General features: G+C 34.5%; 3 protein-coding genes across 3 annotated transcripts; 1 reads left to right on the top strand and 2 right to left on the bottom strand.

Moving 5' to 3' along the window:
* Positions 1-882: 882 nt before the first annotated feature.
* Positions 883-3,251, bottom strand: LOC106113667 (uncharacterized). The gene is made up of 6 exons (XM_013306520.1): positions 3,142-3,251; positions 2,979-3,049; positions 2,682-2,803; positions 2,470-2,602; positions 1,342-1,402; positions 883-1,203 (listed from the first exon to the last, which is right to left on the bottom strand). Exons 1-6 carry the CDS (start codon positions 3,144-3,146, stop codon positions 1,083-1,085), a joined length of 513 nt encoding a protein of 170 aa, XP_013161974.1. The 5' UTR covers positions 3,147-3,251; the 3' UTR covers positions 883-1,082.
* Positions 3,252-4,624: 1,373 nt separating this feature from the next.
* LOC106113706 (uncharacterized) lies at positions 4,625-5,214 on the bottom strand. Its single transcript, XM_013306566.1, has one exon. It carries the CDS (start codon positions 5,150-5,152, stop codon positions 4,625-4,627), a length of 528 nt encoding a protein of 175 aa, XP_013162020.1. The 5' UTR covers positions 5,153-5,214.
* A 9,827-nt stretch (positions 5,215-15,041) lies between these two features.
* LOC106113660 (putative mediator of RNA polymerase II transcription subunit 12) lies at positions 15,042-20,590 on the top strand. The gene is made up of 6 exons (XM_013306511.1): positions 15,042-15,119; positions 15,451-15,562; positions 16,256-16,329; positions 18,733-18,858; positions 18,967-19,614; positions 19,751-20,590. The coding sequence occupies exons 1-6, from the start codon at positions 15,108-15,110 to the stop codon at positions 20,084-20,086; spliced, it is 1,308 nt and encodes a 435-aa protein (XP_013161965.1). The 5' UTR covers positions 15,042-15,107; the 3' UTR covers positions 20,087-20,590.
* The last annotated feature ends 875 nt before the right edge of the window (positions 20,591-21,465 follow it).

The raw sequence follows: 21,465 nt of genomic DNA, 5'->3' as shown, positions 1-21,465 counted from the left end.
TAAAAATCAAAATATTTGTGAGTGGTTTGTCTGCTAGCCAACAGATGGCAGTGTTTGTATTCGATTCAATTTAGGGTTTAAAAATTGGTCAGATAATAAATGCTACTGATTCGATGGATGTTTGTTTGAAGGTTACAGCGGAGCAACAGAGCGGTTGGATGGACCTGGATAACTTGATAAGGATCTAGAACGCAGTCTGGAAGACCACTAAGTAGCCTACTTACTAATGTTTTTCCTTTGCACGAACGAAGCTAGTTCCTTTGATATAAATTTAAAGTAGTTATTTAGCATTCCTTTTTTACTTAATAAGTACAAAATTCGCCACCAAGTATGATATGGAACAAAACATGCATTGTTTTATAAAAAAAAAACTAAAATGTTTGCTAAAAGGTTAAAGAAATATTATTTATGCATACTAGTACTCCAAGTTTGAATGAGGTAAGCTTAAGTTTCCGCTGGAAATATGAAAGTTAAATAATAAGTAACATAAGTCCTTACATGTTGTATGAAGATGGACGCGTAATCCTCATACCATGTGATTGAATTAAAACTTCCCGCGGGATCTTGCAAAGTTTTATTGAGTCTGAGCTCGGGGGCGCGGCTTTAACATTTATATTGGAATTTTTACATAATACCTCGGCCAGGGGAAGGAAGGTGCGGGGGGGGGGGCAGCGTTTAATATCTCCGCTTATTATCGTTTTATTAAATGGGGGATTTGAACGATGTGATTTTATTACGGCTGCCCAATGCTTGAGCTTTTAACGCCGACTTCTTTTTTTAACTTCATTCGAATTGGATTTATCTTTCTTTTTATTTGAATTGGCATACTTTTTTTTGTTACCGATATTACAAACAGAAAAAAACGTTGTATGCACTTTTTATTGTTAACATAGAAAATTTAAATAAATGTTTTACATATTGTTTTTAAATATAATATAATAACAATAAGGCAGAAATAATACTTGAAATGTAGTAATGCAGCTATCCTGTGCTTGAGTTGGCACGTACGACAGAAAAAAAAAATAGTTTTTCACGTGCCAACTCAATTCCGAGAACATAAAACTAAAACAGGAATGTGATGTTCAGTCTTCACTGTCGAGTTGCATTTGGCAGATGAAGGGTTGCGGCAGATGGCACCACCAGTCGCGCAGACCCGGGTTCACCGCGTCCAGCGCAGCGCATTGCGGCTCCTCAACATCATTGCTAGACAGGATCAGGACATAGAAACTATTTTATTACTTTTAGTTATTATCAGCTAAGATTAGTATATACACGTAAATATATATTTTTTATCTGTAATTTCAAAGATTACTGGCCACTAATTCCTAATGCCATACGTACCTAGTAGTGAGTCCGTTGTCCCCAGCCCACCGGTCGAAACCTATGTCCCTGATGTCATCACCTGGAACACAACACATAGATAATCTACTGATGATTTGGTACATCATTATGATTACGTTACAATGTATGATACATTGTTAATGAGCAGTGTAACCTGCATGTAATGTCACCTACATCGATAGTAAACTCATTAACTTTAACATGTCCCAATAAATGTAGCAGCTGACGTACGTAATGTGGGTGTATTAAGATACACATAAGTAAGTAAGTAAGATGTTCAGTGCAGAGTCCAAGCTGAGCTATCATTACCTTTTAGTAGTTAGTTTATGCGTCTGGCATTTACTTTGCACTATCGCTAATGCTTCGCTGGATAAACAAGTGTGGACCCACACTAGACGGATATCGTAAGAACAAAACATTAGTAGTTCTTGTATTTTCTAAATGAACTGATTAATGTTTACGTAATTCCCGCGATTCTCTCCGCTCGGTATTAAAAAAACCTATATATACGGCAAATTTAAGCAATATCCATGCAGCCCTTCTGGAGATATATTCTAACAGACATTAGCATTTATAATATTAGTAAGATTAAAATGATGAGAAATTAGAAAATATATTTTTTTTCAACAAATTGTTAAAAACCTACTATTTTAACTTTCTAGTATCTAACTGTAAGATAAGTTTAATAACAGTGTCGTATGTTGGTGTGTGAGCACACTAAATGCACACACATGTTTACGGCTCGTTAGCGGGCGCGCTATCTCCACGTTTTAGTACAACTTGCGCTAGAAACAGTTTTATAGTCCTGCCCCAGATCACAGACCCAAGACCTCGTATCGCGGAGCTACCGTCTCTAGCCTCGTTATCCTGATGAATTCATGGACTTTGAAGTGCAGTCTTAAAAGCAAAGAAGCATCAGCAAGGTTCTGTTTATTAAAAGCAAAATTGCATGATGATATGTTGAATAATTGAATAAGAGAAAAGGAAAAAGTTTTTTATGTGATTACAATAAAGAATCGTAAGAGTCGTCGCGTCACATTCATATTCCTACAGCGACTAAAGAGAGCTGTTTACTTATTCAAATAGTCCGCGAGAAATCGTTTACTATAGAATACATAGGACAGTTACCATCAACACTGGTCCATATCTTGTGGTCGTGCAATTTGGAGATGCCAAGCCACACCACCAGCTTGTCCGCTGCGTCGACCACCGCAGGGTAGTGCATACCGCGCACTAACTTTTGCAGGAATAGAAACTCTTCCTGCAACAACAATTGAATTGTCGAAGAGTTGGTGACTTTCTAAACTCAGACAAATATAACGAATCCTTTGACTGTTTACCTCAGACTTGGGCACGGCGAGTTTCCCGCCTTCCTCCGCGCACATGTCCCGCGCCACCGGCCACGGCTGTGAGCGGTACACTATTCTATAAGCCGTCCTCAGCTTCTCGTTCTTTATGTAACCTGATAAATATTTGTGTTAATACAGGAATATTACAACAAAACTAGTTTAGTATTAAAGAATTGATGATGAGAAATTGTTAGTGAAATTTTCTGTAAGATATCGCAAGTATTAAAATAATTGTTTTGCGTATTTCCTGGTTATTATTATGTCTGAAAAAATAAAATCTTAAAGTACCGTGTAGAGAATGGCTGTTCACGAAGCTTATAACACTCATTAAAGTGAACATCAGGCATACTTCTTGTAATCTGCAAACAAAAAAGTTTATTTACAGCAATAGCAAATTATTGGGTCCTGCATACATTCATTTGTTTTAATAAAGATGTAATTGTGTGCTTACCTCATTTTGTAAAATTATCTTTTAAGCAATTATTGTGGCAATTGGCGTTCCTTATCAATATCTGCACTTGTAAACTGCAACAGAACAAAATATTATTTACATGTTTTAAAATCGATGCAGTTTGACCCAACACGGGGTCAGGTGTCACGATCAGTGTGAATGCAATAACATTTTTTTAGTATACGTTGCAAAGTTACTAAATTTATATGCTAAATAGCAAATTATGAAAATTCCATAATCAATGTGTGCAAAAGTTATTTTATGTGACTTATACAGTATAGAGCTACTAGATAAAATTTACATTTTATTAGAATAATATTATAGCATTAATAGTATTCCATAGAAAAAAAGTATCGGCACTGCCACTCCTTTTTCTAGATCCTAATGATCTAGGAAAGGTAAATTATTGTTATCTAGATGACACAAATTAATCTGTTAATTAATTATTAGTTATACTTAAATACACTTACTTGATTATTTAATTCAGAGGAATTTTATTATTAGTTTTCACACTATATTTGTCGCTTACTATAAACGTATGCGCGACCGGTCCGTTTGTATTGAGGTGCACGGGTCCACTAACTGTTGGCTAACGGTACAGCGTGTCACCTCAGGTACAGCTAGTAGCCGGTGTGCTACCCGCTATCTGTGAGGTAGTGCTTTGGAGATAGTAGATAGCGGCCACGACCCGGCCTACACATTATCACGCTTCTACCACTGACCTCTTCGTCATAATCTCTTTCGGAAAAGTATCTGATATCAGCTAGGTGTAATTGTAGTAGGTAGTAACTACTTACGGAATTTGGCTTTTGATGTTTGCAAAATTTAACTCTCTAAAAGTATGCATCAAGACGCGTACTCCAGGTTTTTTAAAGTTTGGTATATTATTATGGTGATGATAATTAACACAGCCCTTTATCCCCGCATATATATTAGTGTTCAAATGCATGCAACATGCATTCTCGAAGATCACGAGTTCGGTCACACTTCTATAAGCTGATTTTAGATACGAAAATAACCCGTAAGAAATAGTTACCAATTTCAAAGTAAGAGTTCTTCAGAGATAAAAATGAGTATATTTTTAAAGTAGACATATTTAGAGATAAAATAACGCACCACTTCAATGATATTACGACGGTGAAGTGTTTATTTATCTATTAGACTTTTGCCAGACATATTTCCATATGACGAGATGTCTGGCAAAAGTCTACGAGACAATACAATTTCTTCTAAACTATTTGATATGCTGCAAGTTGTATTTAATACTTAATTTTGAAATAAATTAAATTTAATTAGTAATGAATAGCTATCTTGTTGAATGAATTTGATTCGTGAATAATAAGAGCCAAATAGGTTCATCAAAATAAAATCATTAGGCAAGGCAATAAATAAAACTTTAATGATTACATTTTAAATAAATTACTCAAATATAAATAAAATACTATAGTAATTAATACTAAACAATAAAGCAGTTAACAATTAACTATCCATAAGAATAATGGAATCCATGTCCAGCGCCGTGTCCGCCGAAGTACCACCCCGCACCGTACCCACCGAGAGGATTCCGGTAACTGTTTATGGATTCATCTGGCACGTGATTGTCGGTTATTTTGAAACCGATGTTGGTATTCTTGTGTACAACACTATGCAGCGGTATGACCGTCAAATCGTGGACCGGTACTAGATGATTGTGAATGGGTATCAACACAGGCACCAACTGCTGGTGCGTGACATTTGTGGATCCATGGGATACCGTGTGAGAGATGACAGTGGGCACATCGTGGTGCGCGTTCCCATGGACCTGATGAACGTTCGAGATCGGTATGACGTGTAAGTTATTCACTAATAACTGATGCGGTATGGAAATGGATAAAGACGATGACTTCGGTTTTCTTGAAGGTTCGATGACGACTGCGTGGAGAGGTATTGGCACCATCTTCTCCGTGTCATGTTTGATGATAGTTTGTGTGATGTGCTTTGTATTGTCTAGCGATCGCTTGACATGATGCATCTGCGGTATGCTCACGACTACATCAGATGTCAGCAACAGGAGCAATAGGCCACTTAGTTTCACCATCTGCAAAGAGGAAAAGTATTTTTTTTTATTATGTCTACTTAGACTTCCTCAAATAGACTCGACTTAATCAAGCATCAATCCAGAAAAACAAAGAAGAATAAAGTATTTTTTACATTGTATTTTACAATAACAATATTTATGGTCCTCTGTTTACTCCATATTGTACTTATAGTCTTGATGAGTTCAGCGTAATGTGACGTGCGTCACTGTCTCGCGCAATAACTCACGCGTGTCAGGTGCAGCGGGTAATAACCTGCCGCCTGTCACCTGTCGCCTGTCACCTGTCACTGACATTGTTAGCTGACGATACATGTAACTGAGAGTTCAATTTGAAGCTTCCTGTATATCACGCAGGGGATTTATTAATTAAGCAATTAATCTTTTTTATTTTAACACATTCTGTCAGCGTACAGATGTATCATAGGAAACACGAAGAATATTGTTCGTTAAAAATGTCAATAGGTGTAGGTACTGTGTGCGGATACAAGTTTTAATTTATTTACAAGTTTTCACTAGTGGTCGTAGCATAGACAGCTGGTCAAAATATTTGTTTGCTAACATCTGTGTCACAAGTTAGGTAAAAGCGACAAGCGCTGAATGCTGTGCATCATTTATGAAGCGCGGCGGCGGCGGGCGGCAGCGGCGGGCGGTGGCGCTGGACGTTGTCACAAGGTCACATTGTAATTAACTAACTTGTTAAAACTCAAAGGGAGGCCGCAGTATGCCTACGGGCTAGAATAATAGCTTGTTATATTCAAGGTCACTAGTACTGACCTTTGCATACGTGAGTATTTCAGTCGGTCCACTATCAAAATATATGAATAATAAAAACATAATAATGGCAACCCTTTTATTGTTTTTGAACGGAGACAATAATATCTTTAATTTGTATACAATAATACTTGTTTGAAAAGTTTAAATATAAGATTTATTTAATTAAGTTCTAATAAAAACGTGTAATCTGTTGACTTTCAACGTAAAGTTATAATTACGTTTATTTATTGTTCGAATCTATAACAATTGAATTGAAGTAGATTTTGTAGCTGTGTTTGTGAGTTCTTAATTAGAAATCCTATGTTAAAATAGAATGGTATCGCAGATAACAGAATCTATACAAAGGCGACAACCTCATTGATGTCTCGTGGGATATTACTTGTACTAATTAACACAGCCTAGACTTCTGCTAGATTAAAAATTTATTTTCCTCTGTAACTATCGAATTTGATATCACTTTCGCAATAAGGGGTAAAGTTTGTAAGTTTCACGTCCATACCACAGAGAAATATACAGAGTTTACTAATTTACATTTTGCAGTACTGTCCTTCTTGATTGTTAAAGCTTATTAAAGAGTATGTATTATATTATGTGTAATGGTCAATTAAATACATTATGAACTCATAAATGTGTATCTATTCATGGATGTCTATGGGCGTCGAAAACCACTTTGGTGTTCCCACCATAAAAAAACATAAAAATATGACTATTTAACGTGACTGCACTAAAAAGTTTCTAAAACTATTCGATCAGCGAAGTTAAAACTGTTCAATTTTTCACAAACAAGATATAAATAAAATCGACTACCGCTAAAGTGCAATTTAACAAAATGGACATAGAAAGTAGTCGGTGTCAAAAGTTTATTAATTGCTGTGATGTTGGTTCTCATTCCCCGAGCCGTTGTTTCCGTGTCCACAATAAATCACCTTCCAAAAACTTCACTGATTATCGCCAAATTCGTTGGTGTCAATTCGTCCGCTAGACCGGTCCAACTTGAATTATTTTTATGATTTTAACAAATTGTTTAGGAATATTTTAAATTGTAATTAGTTTTTTTCTTTATTTTTAGAAATTTCGGGTTAAACAGGTGTCTGTATAAAATAAGTTAGATGTGTCTTAAATAGAGATTTCCAAACTTTTTTCTCGTTGACTATTTTCTGAATTTTACAGATTTTGATATTGTGTTACATTTATTCTTGAAGTTCTGTACCCTCTTTACTTTATTTTCTCTTCTTAACTCCAGGGGGAACACTGAATTGATAGTTTGAATCGATTAACAAAATTTAAGTTTTAATAATAATAATAAATTTTTTTTAAATGACCTGCAAGAAGTCTAACGCCTTTATAACAAACTGTTGTTGCGATTACTCTGATTTTGGTAGAGATTTGTATGTCACATTTTCTGGCAAACATGTTTAATCTGTTAAAGTATAATAATTTTCCTGTAATCCTTCATAACATACTTTTATTACAGGAAATAAACTAAATTGTTTTATTCTATGCATAATGCTTAAGGCTGTGGCTGTACGTGAGTTGCCCTTTGACTAAAAACATTAACTGTCATAAATTGACCGTGGCGGTCCATTCAAAAAGGCGCCAAACCACTTGTTAAAACTGTATCAATTTCGTTTCGAAGGCAAATTAGTACTTTCCTGTCTAGGTCAACACAAGGAGGTGAGTGGGCGACTGAACAGATAATAAAATGCTAAAATCTTTAACCTTTACGTGCAGTGTGGCGTGCCATAACAAGCCGCTGTCAGTTTTGTTTTTAAATAATTAATACGGCCAGAGATAAATCAGAGGTTAGGCACCGTTACCTGTCCCGCAGTGGCAATACCGATTAGAATGTTGTCAATAGAATTTGCCGCCAATTTGTCTCTTCCAAGGATGACATACAATTGATTCAAACGCAAACAGAAATATTAAAATGAAGTTAAGCTTAAGCTATTATTGGTGTATAAAATATTTTAAGAAAGATTAACGTTAGTGAGATGATCAAAAGGATAGAAATTATGAGTTAAATATGTTTTACTTAGAGTTCACGATATGTTTGTCTGTTCATTATGTAGTTAATACGTCATTTAATTAATATCTGTCCATGTGTCTTATGCAAAAGTTGATTAGCGCGGATTGAGATTCGATCAAAGGTCTATGAATTTGCAAGTCGAACAAGTGTCAACATAGTTAATGAGACCATTGCAATCGAACAAAAATTATAAAGAATATTCACAGAATGTGGATAGATCGGATCTGTTATTATATCTATACCAGTATAATTATAAACATCAAATATTTGATTGTTTACATTGAATAGGCTCCGAAATTACTGAACTGATTTGAAAAAAATCTTTCACTGACAACTGTTGGGAATTCACACTATCCCCGGGTGACATAGGCTATATTTATTATCTTTTTTATTCCTCGCGTACGAGATCGCGAGGAACTGCTATTATCAATAAATTAGATTATGCTTTATACATGTTTAATTATAAGTAATTAGTAACAAAAAATGTTTTTTTGTTATCTGTTACATATGTAGAGAACATCTGAGATGTTAACACGTTAATTTATTACCTACTGTTTCTATAAACAACCTCATTGAAATGATTATTCTTATCCAAAGCTTTTAAACAAAATGTAAGACGAAAACAATTACCTTTAAAGGTGTTCATATTTAGATGAAAAATAATAAAAAGATGTATTAAGTAATATTTTTTTGCATATCAATGTAAACTGGACCCAGTTTAAGTTTATTAACTACACATAAGCCCTAGTGAAGGAAAGTTAGGGAAAAGTAAAAAAAAAATAAAGTTAGATGGTTAGGGTAGTTATGTTTAATAATAACAAAAGTCTTTAATACTTACCTTTATGCAGTAGTGACAGGACGAGAATCCTTAGTAGATTATAAAATTACGCGCGCATTTTTAATTTTTTTAATGATCTTGATACAACCGCACTAAATGTACCCAATAGTTGAATGAGGTAGTCAGCCTGTGTCCGTGCTTTACTCGACTGTGACCAGTAGGTGAGCAAATACCGGTACGACATGTTTAGAGGTTTGTCAATGCAATAACTTAACATTGTCACCTTGTCATGTGGACAGACTTTACTGTTTCTGTTAGAAGAATTCATTACATCTAGCTCGTCTCCTACAATTGATTTCTACATATTTGTGCACACAAATCTCGTTATTAGCATCATTATGTTTAATTAGACTTGTTTTTTAATTCAATAAAATTACTTTCTTTTATATAAATATCTCATTCATTATTAAAATGAAACGCGTGTCTATTTCTTTAATGGTCAACCTGCGAGCTCTAAATTCACCGATATGCCTACTATTAATAAATAGCAACAATCTGTCTAAACGTTGAGTTGCGAATTAGTATTTAAAGTTGCTTAATGTTTCTCATCTATCGTTTTATTGATTGCAAGTACAGTAATATTTGAGTGGCAAGCTGTTGGAAACCTTTGTCGAATTTCGTGTACTGCATCTGTGGTCCTGTAAAAATGTTTAAAATAGATAAAAGCGTAAAGTAAATTTCAAAGTGAGTTCAACATTCCGTGAAGTCAAATTAAAGCTCCGGGAAATAAAGAACGAGCGTCCACATTGTTCTGCAGACGAATTTTAATCAAACAGCTTGGTTTTCGTAGTCTCTTTCTGTTCCATTTGCCACTCGGTAGCCGGCAGCGGGGCTGTGCCATGAAAAATGCGCTGCTTAAATATTTCTCTGTCATTCCACAGTCGTTTTGGTTTGTGGCGTGTTGCATTTATATCCGTTTTAATCGAGAATGCAATCGAGACTCAAGATTATATGTATATTGGAATGTTTTATTTTTATCTCTATTGAAATTATTGTAGTAATTAGTTGTACAATTTATCTAGTCATAGAATCCCTTATCCACTTAATTAAACATATAACTTTTTACAGGCCCGCGTTCCATGCGTTTGTGAGAAGATTGCTTTTACGTTATGATGTCAAGACAAAAATACTTATTTAAGATATACTTAATCGTTGTTAACCAGACTAGAAAATTGTATTAAGTATAAAGGCAAATTATACGGAGGCAAGGAACTTTCAAAAATTATGTAGGTCAAAAAATGTTGCTAGTAGATTTATAAAAATTTAGATAATATTTAGTAAATAGTAAAGTGGAATACGCGTAGACTTTTTCTGAATCTTTTAATTGTTTATGCAACCTTTTTATCATTTCTTTGAAAGATTTGAAATAAATGAATCTTATAATCGGTCTTTGAGTTGTTTTCCATTCTTTGGATTCTGGAGCGGCTTTTCTCGAGGCGTGTGACGTAAGAAGCGGGGTGGGAGGGGAGGGACACCTGACGCTCGCACATTTCGCAGTGAAAGTCGATCTCAATTTGACCTGTTGATCTAGTGTCCAGAGAAAGACCGAGTTTACACTGACGCGTTGACGTCTTGATCTGTATTTTAGCTTTTTTGATAAAAGTTAAAGATCTCAATAATTCTTGGTTATGCCTACTTCTGCTCCAAAAGAGATGGGAATCATTCTGCATCTTCTTATAAATGTTTATCTCTGGTGTTTTATAATTAATCAATGTTTCTAGATTTTGGCTTATTGCTAAAATTAGATACCAAAAAATATAATTTACTCTTTGATTTTTCGATGCAAAAGCAAAGTATGTACAAATAATAAGAAATGTCAAAGTACGTCAGTGTGATAGTGTTCTAAGTAAATAAAAAAACATTTAACATGTGATCTAATTCCACTTCACTTAAACGTAACTTATGTAATATGACGTCTAAACAACTTCACTTGTAGTACGATTTGAAGCGTATTTAGCGAGATCCCCTTCAATTTTATATTATAAAAGATGCAGGAAAAATATGACTTTATTGAGACCGTTGTTATATTGAGCAGAGATTGTAGAACCCAATTAAAATCGTACATTATGTAGCCGAAATTGATTTTATTAAAACTTATATTTTAGTCAGTCAGTATGTGTCAGTATGAGTCAGCTGAGACAGAAGGTATTAGACCTTTTCACTGAAAAGTGAACGATGCTTCGCGGCATTAATAAATAAAAAATAAAAAACCATAAAATAAAATTCCTTTAATTAGGTTTTTACACTTATCTCGCGCTATAAAACGTAATCGCTTCGAGTTTTAAAACATTAAATTAATGTGAACTACATTGTTTGAATGTTAAATTAATATCTTATATCTGTATCTTGATTTCTTTGTGTATTTTAATTAGATTTTAACTAATTAAAATCTAAACATGCAACGTGAGCATCTAAATGCTCACGTTGCATGTTTGCTGTTGACAACATTCATATAATTGTGCTATAATTGTTGTCACATTCAGCTGTTACATAGTGCTCTAATTTTGATGACATATGTACCTAAGTGTGTGACGTCACCTGTGGGATTTTGTGCATCTAGAAACAAACGAACATCTGGAGAAATTACTTTTTCTACAGTTTTTATATTATTGTGAACGTATAGTCAATGAATTTGACTTGTTTTATGTAAGTGGATTAACCAAAAATGGATGTTAAATAAAACCAGTATAAATGTTAAATGTGAGACTGAGAGAGGTGTGTTCAAGAGGCTGTCATATAATTAGGTCGTCGGAGAGTCGTATGTGGTCGACATAGGCACGTTGCGTGGTAGCCAGTTGCGCAAACTAATCGCATGTTAAAATTGCCGTAGGCTTAGGTATGCTAGTACTTATGTACTCAGTGTATTACATTAGTTTTTTTTTAAACCGCTGAGCCTCAATACTAATCTAAAAGTAACTAGTATTGCCTCGACAATCTAAATGCCTTGTTTTTGCAAGGTAACGCGTTATAATTTTATTTAATCTAAGGATCTATATTGTACTTAATATAAATTAACTTAGAAAAAACTCTTTAAACCTTGATTCCTAACAGTAATTACGGTTCATGAACTTCTTGTTGTGTTTTCTTATCAACAAATTACTGCATAAATTAAAAAAATATTTAAATAATAATTGTTGCCTGTTTAAGTAATAAACCAAAAATTTCAAAAATAAAACATACTAGCGAGGTAACAAGTTTGTAAGTATATAAAGTAACAGATGTTAAAGAGTTGACTTTATCCGGTCGTAGTCCGGATGTGACGACACCTCGGTTCACGACGTACGGATGTTCTTAATGAAACATATTACTTTATACTTATGTAGCTACTTATTACATAACACATATCAGTTTATATGACTTTTAATTACATAAAGAGACATATAAACCCAGTTGCCCTACAAGCGATGTTTACGTGTTATGGTCATTATGTAATATTTATTTGGTATTTTTTTGGTATTTAACTCAAATATAAACAAATTATTACAGTTTGAATCTGTCATGTTATTTCCCACTAACTTTCGTTTAGGGCCGGTTCCACAATGACCAAGTAAAATTCTGGATAAGTAACAAACAAATTAACTCGCAGATAATATTTTCTATCAAAATAGTTTGCGTTTCACAGCTTATATGGAGATTGTGAAACATCGACGATGACTTAATTTAAAACGTACGTTTCAAATTACAGAAAACATTGTTTACATATATAAACATTGTTATGTATTAGACGAGGATTATCTTTATATAAAGTTAGTTTTTACTATTTACATCTGTTGCTGTTTGCTTAAATGTAAATCAATCTATCAATCAATAATAAATGGTCACGGGAGAAGAATCCTGATGAAGGCTTTTAAGGAACTTGATATAACTCGTCTAGTAGAGCACTAAGGACTCTGTTCACAATATTATATAATTTGTAAGATATCTTAGGGTTACTTATCTTCTTAACTGCAGCTACGAATATCTTTACATACATATATATATATATACTTATAGGGTTAGATTTAACGATTTACATAACGTACGTAATTGATTAGACCAATACATGACATAACAGACTTACGTGATTTAACGCGGGCAATGCATAAAATATCTAGAGTCAAATTGTAATTCCTTGATAATCATGGGTGTTCTTTATAATTGTATTATGAGAGAACAACGTAGAGTAACGTCGCTTATGATTTTGCCTCCATAAAAGATACAATTAGAGGAAACTTGGAGACTCGGAACAAGCAACGGTTGTTTATAAAAACATAGTAATTAGTGAGAGCGGGGTGCCAGCGAGTGAATCTAATCCCAGCATAGCGAGGTTCTTAAAGTTTGTAGCACACAGTCGCGAAAACGAAACGGAATTGAAGCATATGATAAAAAATAAAAGGAAAATGGAACGAATTCTTCTCCTCAGATTTCGATTCGGACTTTCATGATTGGGCCGCTGAATGGTTTACCTGTATAAACCAAATCTTTGCCAGGAGCTAAACCTAAGTTGGCTTCGCTTTAGTTCGCACTTGCGGCAGTGTGCTAGAAGGGTAACGAGTCGCTCGTGGGGCGGATGCAAAATTCCAGCCTCATTACCTAATTAGCTTATGATTCGCACGTACAGTCCGGTTGTCGAGATATAATTAGTGGCAACAGTCGCTCGCTTCTGCCGAATAACTTCTGCGCTTTGTACAGTGCCCGTCTAAAGTTGTTCATTACGACTTATAAATGTTATATGATAGAGAACTCATTAAATAGCAGTAGGTTGCAGTATATTAAGAGATTTGCTAAGATTAGTAACATTATGTGTCAGATGTTAAGTCGCAATCAAAATGTCAACAACCCCAACATATAAATACAGTTTCTTTCAACAAGGAGCAAGCAAAGCAACAAATTGTCTACACACGCCATCAATAACGTGCTGCCCCGCCCCCGCACCCCGCAGCCCCGCGGCCGCACTAACTTGCACGACCTCTCTACACGATGATCAATGACTACTGACACACCCTATTTTTGTATCTGTATCACATGTAGTTCAGAGTTATCTTGACTTGGGATTTGTTACTACATGTCACTGAAATCAAGTGGAGCGATGTTAAAAATTAAGTAGCTATTTAAGTACACGGTTTAAATAAATTCACGCAAATAGCAACACTGATATACACAAATTATTTCATCCATTTTACTCTTACAATGGGCTACAACGTGCTTCTTTAGAATGACAGATTTTGTTGTTTTGTTGTCCATCAAAGTGACGAGGAATAGAATATAGGATGTTTGAATTATGCAACTTTGAAGTTACATAATCTGTTGATATGCGGATCTAAATCCACCCTTTTCGCAATTTTTTTTTCCTCGCATTTTTTCCCTGCCTGCTTATGTGTTAGACTAGCTTCAGTTTTTGAGTTGGTGTTAAATACATAGTCATTATGTTTAATTTAGAAATATTCAACTTAAAAGGCAATAAGTAGATGTAGAAACAAACATGAAATGATTTTGCAAAAGTAATTTCCCTCATAATGGATTTAACAGAAATGTGACTCTAATTAATGGTTAAACGCGACGCCGAGGCGTTGTTTCAGTTAATTAAAGCGACCAACTCTGTTTAACTCCTGCCGATTGTCAACTCAAACAAATACTCCGCGGGGGTAAATAAAGGTTTCGCCGAATGTAACAATATAATACCGGCTACATGAAATTATTGTACGGGATGCTGGATACAAAACTTGTTTGTTTACCAAATGTTTTACGTGAAACAGTGTGCTGCGAACAGTGCTCTAATTTTTATATTCCCTTTATTCTAGACACTTTTTTAATTACTAGAAAAGAAGTCAAGCTTACTTCGAAGCTTTAGCAAAATATTTGTTTGGTGTTTTTAGTAAGTAATACGTTTTTGCCTGTCCAGTTCCCAAACATTTGAAACTTAATAGTTTTGAAAAGCTACTAATAATTTCTTTTTTTTTTGGAGATATGTGAAAGTTACCACAGCCAAATTAAGACTATTTCTCTTCCTTTAACATTAGGTATAATAACTTATGACGAACAAAATAGTAGAACTTGACATTATCTAGTGTGTATGATAAGGGGACAAATATGTATGAGAAATGTAACAATAATTTACGAGGTGGTTTGGGGCATGCCAGTACGCCCCGCAGAGCGCAGGGCATATAAGAGGTCGCGCGGCCGGCGCACTGACTGACCGGCTAGGTATCTCGCGTTGCGCAGGCGCATGTCAGTTTATTGATTGTGAGTTAAAGTGATAGTGCTCAACCAAGATGCGGTTATATGTATGTTGTTTTTATTATTTAATACGTTACATAATATTAAATTTTAAATTTGATAATAAAATTAAATATAGTATTATTTATATATACGAATACGTGTGTTTTGTCGTAAACTAGTGTTCTTTATCTAGTCTATGATGCTTGTTATATTTATGCCACACCTGTCTATAGTGCAAAAGCACTCAAAAAATCATTACTAAATTTATTTTTGTATCATTTCAAATAAACACGAAGCTTGTGCTATGGTTTACAGTGTGTTGGCGCAAATTGAAAACCATGACCACTAGTCTGTATCGGTAGTCCCTAATCCAGTTCATATATCATCTTTCTATAGGTAACGTTCTTCCTGCTGATGGTGGCAGTTAATGGAGAATTTGATAACAAAAGAAATCTAATAAAAACAGAAAATAATGCTTTGAAGAAACGTGCGCCGGCTCTGTCTACAGGTGATTTTTTTTTTACTTTTTTTTAATTCTTGATTTACATTTGAAAATATTATTTATTGTCTGTTATAGTCACGTATAAAATAAATAAAAGTTTTCAAAGAGTACATAAGCTTTGAAATGTAATATTAAAAATGTCGATGAGTATAAAAAGGTTAGTTGAAGTGGAAACTATCGGCTCCTAAAAATTTTCAATTTGACTTTGTATGATGATCTGCGAGGTTTATGTCCCTTCAATGAATTTTACTGCTTCAACTCATTTGTTAGAGAATCCATTGACTTTGGACTATGAACGATAAATTTTTGCTGAAAATAACCTTTCGGAATAAAATTTTATAACTCGGCAATAATATGATAGAATTTTTGTTTGTTAACTTTGATGGCAGATAATATTTATGTTGAAAAAATATTGAACACATTTTCGTATTTATATTAACATTAAATATTTCTAGTCCGTTAACTTTTATGTTAAGATATTTCGTGGTGCTTTTAGCTATTTAACTTGAAATTAAACGTTCTTTGTAAGAAATATCTGTATTGTTTACTTGAATTTTATTGGACTTTACTATCTTTTTTTAATTCGTCGCACCATATGGGAATTGTGTATATAATAATTTGATATTGTTTTAATGCTAAGAGAGGATTCTGTAACCTAAGAATACAGAGGTGATTTATTGAATGATGTGTTATTTCCAGTGAGCTCGCCAGCGAATGCGGGAGTGGAGTATGCAGACACAAAACAACAGCTGGCGGATAAGTCTCCCTCACAGGTACGATTATATTTTATATTTGTCACCTCATCCCATTTTGTTCGGTATATTTTTAAAATGTCACTACGAAGTTCTTAGCAAAATTGATCCAAGTTATCGAGAAGTTATTTAGCAAATGAATATGGAAATTATGTTCTTGTAATCTTCATGTTTTGAAAGTCATGGAGTTCGATAGGTCAGGTATTGTTTCTTTTAAATTAACCAAGACTTTTGTTATTATTTAAGCTTCGTTGTTTGTTGCTGCATAATATCGTTAATATAAGACAAGCGGAGATAAACAGAGATCGATGGCGCAGCTCGTGCTAATTACATCCGAAACAAACAGGACAGCCGCCCGCCCCGGCCCGCCGCGTCTCGCGAACATGTTCCGCTCCTTAGCTCCTCATGTTTGTGTATTAACTACATAGATTAATATTTGGCATAACTATATGTAGTAATAGTAGCGCGAAATTGCTAATTGTGCAAAGAGAATAGTCGTAATTATTATGTAAACTGCGATGAACAAAAAATAAACTTAGGTTTTAAAATTGGAATATAAGCACTTTAACAGTAGAGATCTACTGCCTTGCATCACTTGCAGAGAATCAAATTTTGTAATGTTTACTGGTCAAACAGTCGCCACGGGCCAGTAGCATGACAGTTGAATTATTTAAGCAGTTGCAGCGGGACGGGACAGCCGGCGAGCCGTCACGACCGGCGCAGAGGAATTGTAGAAATGTTTGTTGTTTGCTTTTATTAAAAATGTCAAGCAGCTCCAGGAAATCTGGCATGTTGGTATTTATTTATCTTGTTTGTGTCAGAGGAAATTTGTTGACATTTAAAATTGCATTAAAAAGATAAAACTTTTTCTTTGAGCATTTCTTTAGATACATAGATTTACATATTAAGCGAATATTATTTATTCCTTTTAATGCTTCTTGCAGTTGAAATTCATTATATACTTTAGTCTAGTTCCAAACAAATGACTTCCATCATAATATCGCTTCGGCTTTCTGCAGAAACAATGCACGAATAGATTGCATTATTCAAAAGTAACCAGATGTATAATTACTCAAAAGATAATAAAGTTTTAAGTTATATCATTTAAAACTTAAATATTGCGGATAAAAATACTCAAAACTAAACACACTGTATTGAATAATCTACTTTTGGTTGCGGTACAGACTATAAATAATAGTAATAAACTTTAACGTAGACATTTTCCTTCCATTTCTTACGAAAACTAGGAAAACATCGTTAATTATTTCCCATGTGGTTTGTAGATCAGTATGAAACTTATAACAATACAATGACAATGTTTGGTGTCGTGCGCAAGCGCATTGTTTGTTGCAATGTTAGTAAGAACTATGACCGACCTTGTGACTACTTCCCACGCTACGTGCGGTACAGACAATATACTGTTAATAAAAACATGAGGTCGATAGCTTATCCACAGTCGAAATGTTTTCTGTCTGTATGTGCCCTAAAGTCTATAAATCACAAATCTGTCCTACAATGATAACAATTTTATCATCTTATCTGCTAGTAAATAAGTCTTAGTAAAAACATCAGTAATGTATTTCTTTAACTCGTTTTTCTGTATTGTTCTTTTATCGTTTTTTTAAGATAGTATCAAGAACTTTCTCCGTTTTGATGTCGGTTAAAAAGGTCAAAAATAATGATATCATTTATAAAATTATTTTTGGTTCTGCAGTTATTTGTAATGTTACGATTATTACATAAGTGCAGTTAAATAACATTAAATATAAATCCGTTCAGAGACGGTACCGGAACCAGCTGCTTGTTGCATAACACTCGCAGACATCCGCAAATCAGATTGTCCATGCTCCGCTTTGCAACACTCCTTTACTTTTTTTTCTTTTGTTATTGTACAATACAATTCATTATAATTGGTTTTTAACGATTTCTGAGTTACGTCCTAAGTTAATGGTTTCTTAAGTAAAAGTAAATAAATTGGCAAATTAACTTAAAAGTCTCTTGGACACCTGATGTCAACTTTTGTTGTTTTTTTATCCGCCGTATTAAGTCAAACTTACACAAACTGACAACTTCAAACTTTTGTAATTGAAAATATAATAAACATTAAACCGTAAATTACAATGGGACTTCCAAATTGTTTTTGACTTCAATAGATTTGCATAATTCGAGGGAATGCAAAATTCCAAAATTTTATGGTGTTTTTGCGCGCGCAAAATTGTAAGTCATCTGTCAATGACAAGCACAGAATACAAATGACAGTTTACGAGGAGTGTTTGCTATTGCGGTACGAAAATAATTTAAAAGACAATAAATTATAACATCTGTTTACAACAGTCTGGTGATGTTTTGATCTCCAACTAGTGTCGATACAAAGATAATGCGATAGGTGACGAACAATTGTTGTATGTCGTAATATGTCTGCAGCGTGAGTACGCGACGCCAGCGCCACAGTTCTCCAAGTTCTCCGACTTGCTGGCGGGGCAGGCACCCTCATACCAGGCCGCCATCGCCAGCCAGCTCTTCTCCCCCGTCTCCGTGTACCAGCCTCGCGTATGTATTAAATGTTTATAAAAGATATCAAAACTTTATAGTAGACTTGATAGGATTCCGCGATCAGCCTAATTTGAACCTTAATTTTAAGATATATGTGTTTTACAGACTGGAACACCAACAACATATGAAGTGTCTGCCCCTGTACCATCACAGCTGGCTTACAGCGAGCATTTTCAGCAGCCCAACTTACAATACAACTCTCAAGTCTACAATTCAAAACTACCCACACAACCAGAGATTTCACAGCAGGACGTGTTAGCCCAGACCCAACAAATATATAATCAACAGCCCTTACAACAAGCGTATCAACAGCAACCTGCATATCAACAACCTTTGCAACAAACGTATCAACAACCTTTGCAACAAACATACCAACAGTTGCCCCAAACAATACAATCTCAGGCCCCACAGTTAAGTTACAATCAAATATCACCAGCTCAGTTCTCAGCGCAGCAGTATAAACAGCTAGAGAACCAACCAGCTGTTCAAGCGCTCCAGTATCAGCAATCGCCTAAGGCATTTTACTCTGACAATCAACATAGTTTGCTCGCTTCCCAGTATAACTTGGCACCTCAGCAGTATTACTCGGATGGTCAGCAGCAGTATCAACAGCCTTACGTACAGGAGCAACCTGCCCAGAATGTCCAGTACATCCAGCCAGCAGTAACATACAGACAGGACGACACTCAACAGAAAGTGTACAGTCAACCTGCACAGAGCAGCGCCCTTGAGAGACAACAGTTTGTGGCACAGGTATACATTTTTTACTTTATTATTTTTTTAATTTCTTCTAAGCGTCCACGAAAGGATTAAAAGTTTATATTGCTACATCAAAAGTAAAGCGCATTGGTTGCAATATGGATAAAGTTAATTAAAATATTTTTTGCAGAATTATCAGACGCAGCCTCAAGGTCCAGTGAGCTTCACGAAAATCTCACAAGATCAAGCTCAGTCTGTTGTACATCATCCGTTATATCAGCAGAACGTTCAGCAAGCGCCTTCCCAGGGAGGACACGAGAATCTCTCGTACTTCAGACCTGGTCCTCAACTTCAAATTCAACCTCAAGTATTGGGACAAAACCAGCCACAGTCGTACCAACCACAGGTGAACTCAAACCCTAATTCAGGGTACAAAGGTCAATCTGCAGCAGCCGCTCCCACATTTCCAGCTGTGCAATATTTCGGGAAATATGCACAATCCATTTTCAATAAAAACCAACAATGATAGTATAACTAATCTTAAGTAATTCAAACTTTCGTGAGACATTATACTAAGCTGATATATAAAAACGACTAAACACTCACGTATATTCGTCCGGTGACGGCACCAACTAGTTTCGAACCCATCGGGGGCCCTTCATCAGGATGAGTGGTACTGGTATTATTTCGCGGACGCGGCCCTCAGCTCAATCCTAATCTTAAGTAGTAGTAAAAAATATGGTATTATTGGTTCTAAGAACTTATCATATGAAAGTGTAAATAAATTCACGATATAAATAACTTTATTGTAAATTATGTGAAAGTATTTAAATATAAACACTATTATGTACTTAATGTTAATATCTTATGAGAAATCACCGCAGTACATCATCTTCAATCATCTCCTCTATCACATACAAACAAATCTCATCAGCATTTTATCACTTCATATTTTCACAAACAACAATTTGAATGAGCGTAACATTATCATCATTTCTTTGCACTTTTCTAATTCCTTCCATTATAAGTACAACATTTATTTTCAATACTATTATCATAATGTCTCATTGTCATCTCAAAACATACTTATTATTATTTATTTGTTACTTTATTAAAGCACTTTTAGTATATAGGTTTAGTTTGTAATGATATCAACGTGATGGCTCCAGATTACTTCATCGTAAACAGTTTTGTGTAGTCTCTTGATTTTATTAAATATTAAAATTGTTAGAAATTACGACTTGTAATTGTAAATTGTAAATACAATTTTTACCAAAAAGTTCGCTTGTTTTTGTTCCACTGTTATGCTGTTATATTTAATTCGAAACTACATATTGTTCATCTTCTATATACTATTATACCAAACTAAGAATTAATAGGAAATGAAGAACTAAGAATTACAGATACGGTAATAACGAATTAACAATCCTTTGTCAATTGCATGATTACCGCGGCGTTAATTTGACTTCCGTTCTCAAGAGACAATAGCTAAATAAACAATAGAATGTCATTATTTTGGCAACCTTAGGAAATTATATCATTGTTTCGAAACATAATAAGAAACATACTTGGTGAATGACAAAAATGATATGTAACATGTTTTAGAAGTAACAATACTTTGGGAAACCAAAAGTAATGTAAAAGAAAGAAATCTATCAAACTGTAACCATAAAGTCGTCCAGCCCGCCCTCCGACGGATTTACGAGGCAACTTGCGCGACCACTACAATTGCAGTCTTTTCACTTCATTGCTCGTTCTCCAACTATTTTAATAAATAATCCGTTAAAAGGAAATCGTTTTATAAAAGTATACTGATGTCGAAATAATGAATTATGACTTTAATACCTCTATTTGTATGACATGCGACATCTTTAACTGCTGACAGAGGTTCACTCTTATCATTTA

Source organism: Papilio xuthus, unplaced genomic scaffold (assembly GCF_000836235.2).
Source record: "Papilio xuthus unplaced genomic scaffold, Pxut_1.1 DF828177.1, whole genome shotgun sequence".
Classification (NCBI taxonomy): domain Eukaryota; kingdom Metazoa; phylum Arthropoda; class Insecta; order Lepidoptera; family Papilionidae; genus Papilio; species Papilio xuthus.
The sequence above is the reverse complement of the archived record's forward strand: the minus strand, read 5'-3'. Positions and strand labels throughout refer to the sequence as shown.

Coding starts and splice junctions, on each gene's coding strand:
- LOC106113706 (XM_013306566.1), bottom strand. CDS start 5,152: ATGCATCATGTCAAGCGATCGCTAGACAATACAAAGCACATCACACAA.
- LOC106113660 (XM_013306511.1), top strand. Junction 16,330..18,732: donor CGGATAAGTCTCCCTCACAG/GTACGATTATAT, acceptor ATATGTCTGCAG/CGTGAGTACGCGACGCCAGC. Junction 18,859..18,966: donor TCTCCGTGTACCAGCCTCGC/GTATGTATTAAA, acceptor TGTGTTTTACAG/ACTGGAACACCAACAACATA.
- LOC106113667 (XM_013306520.1), bottom strand. Junction 2,804..2,978: donor GAACAGCCATTCTCTACACG/GTACTTTAAGAT, acceptor AATATTTATCAG/GTTACATAAAGAACGAGAAG. Junction 1,204..1,341: donor GACAACGGACTCACTACTAG/GTACGTATGGCA, acceptor GATCCTGTCTAG/CAATGATGTTGAGGAGCCGC.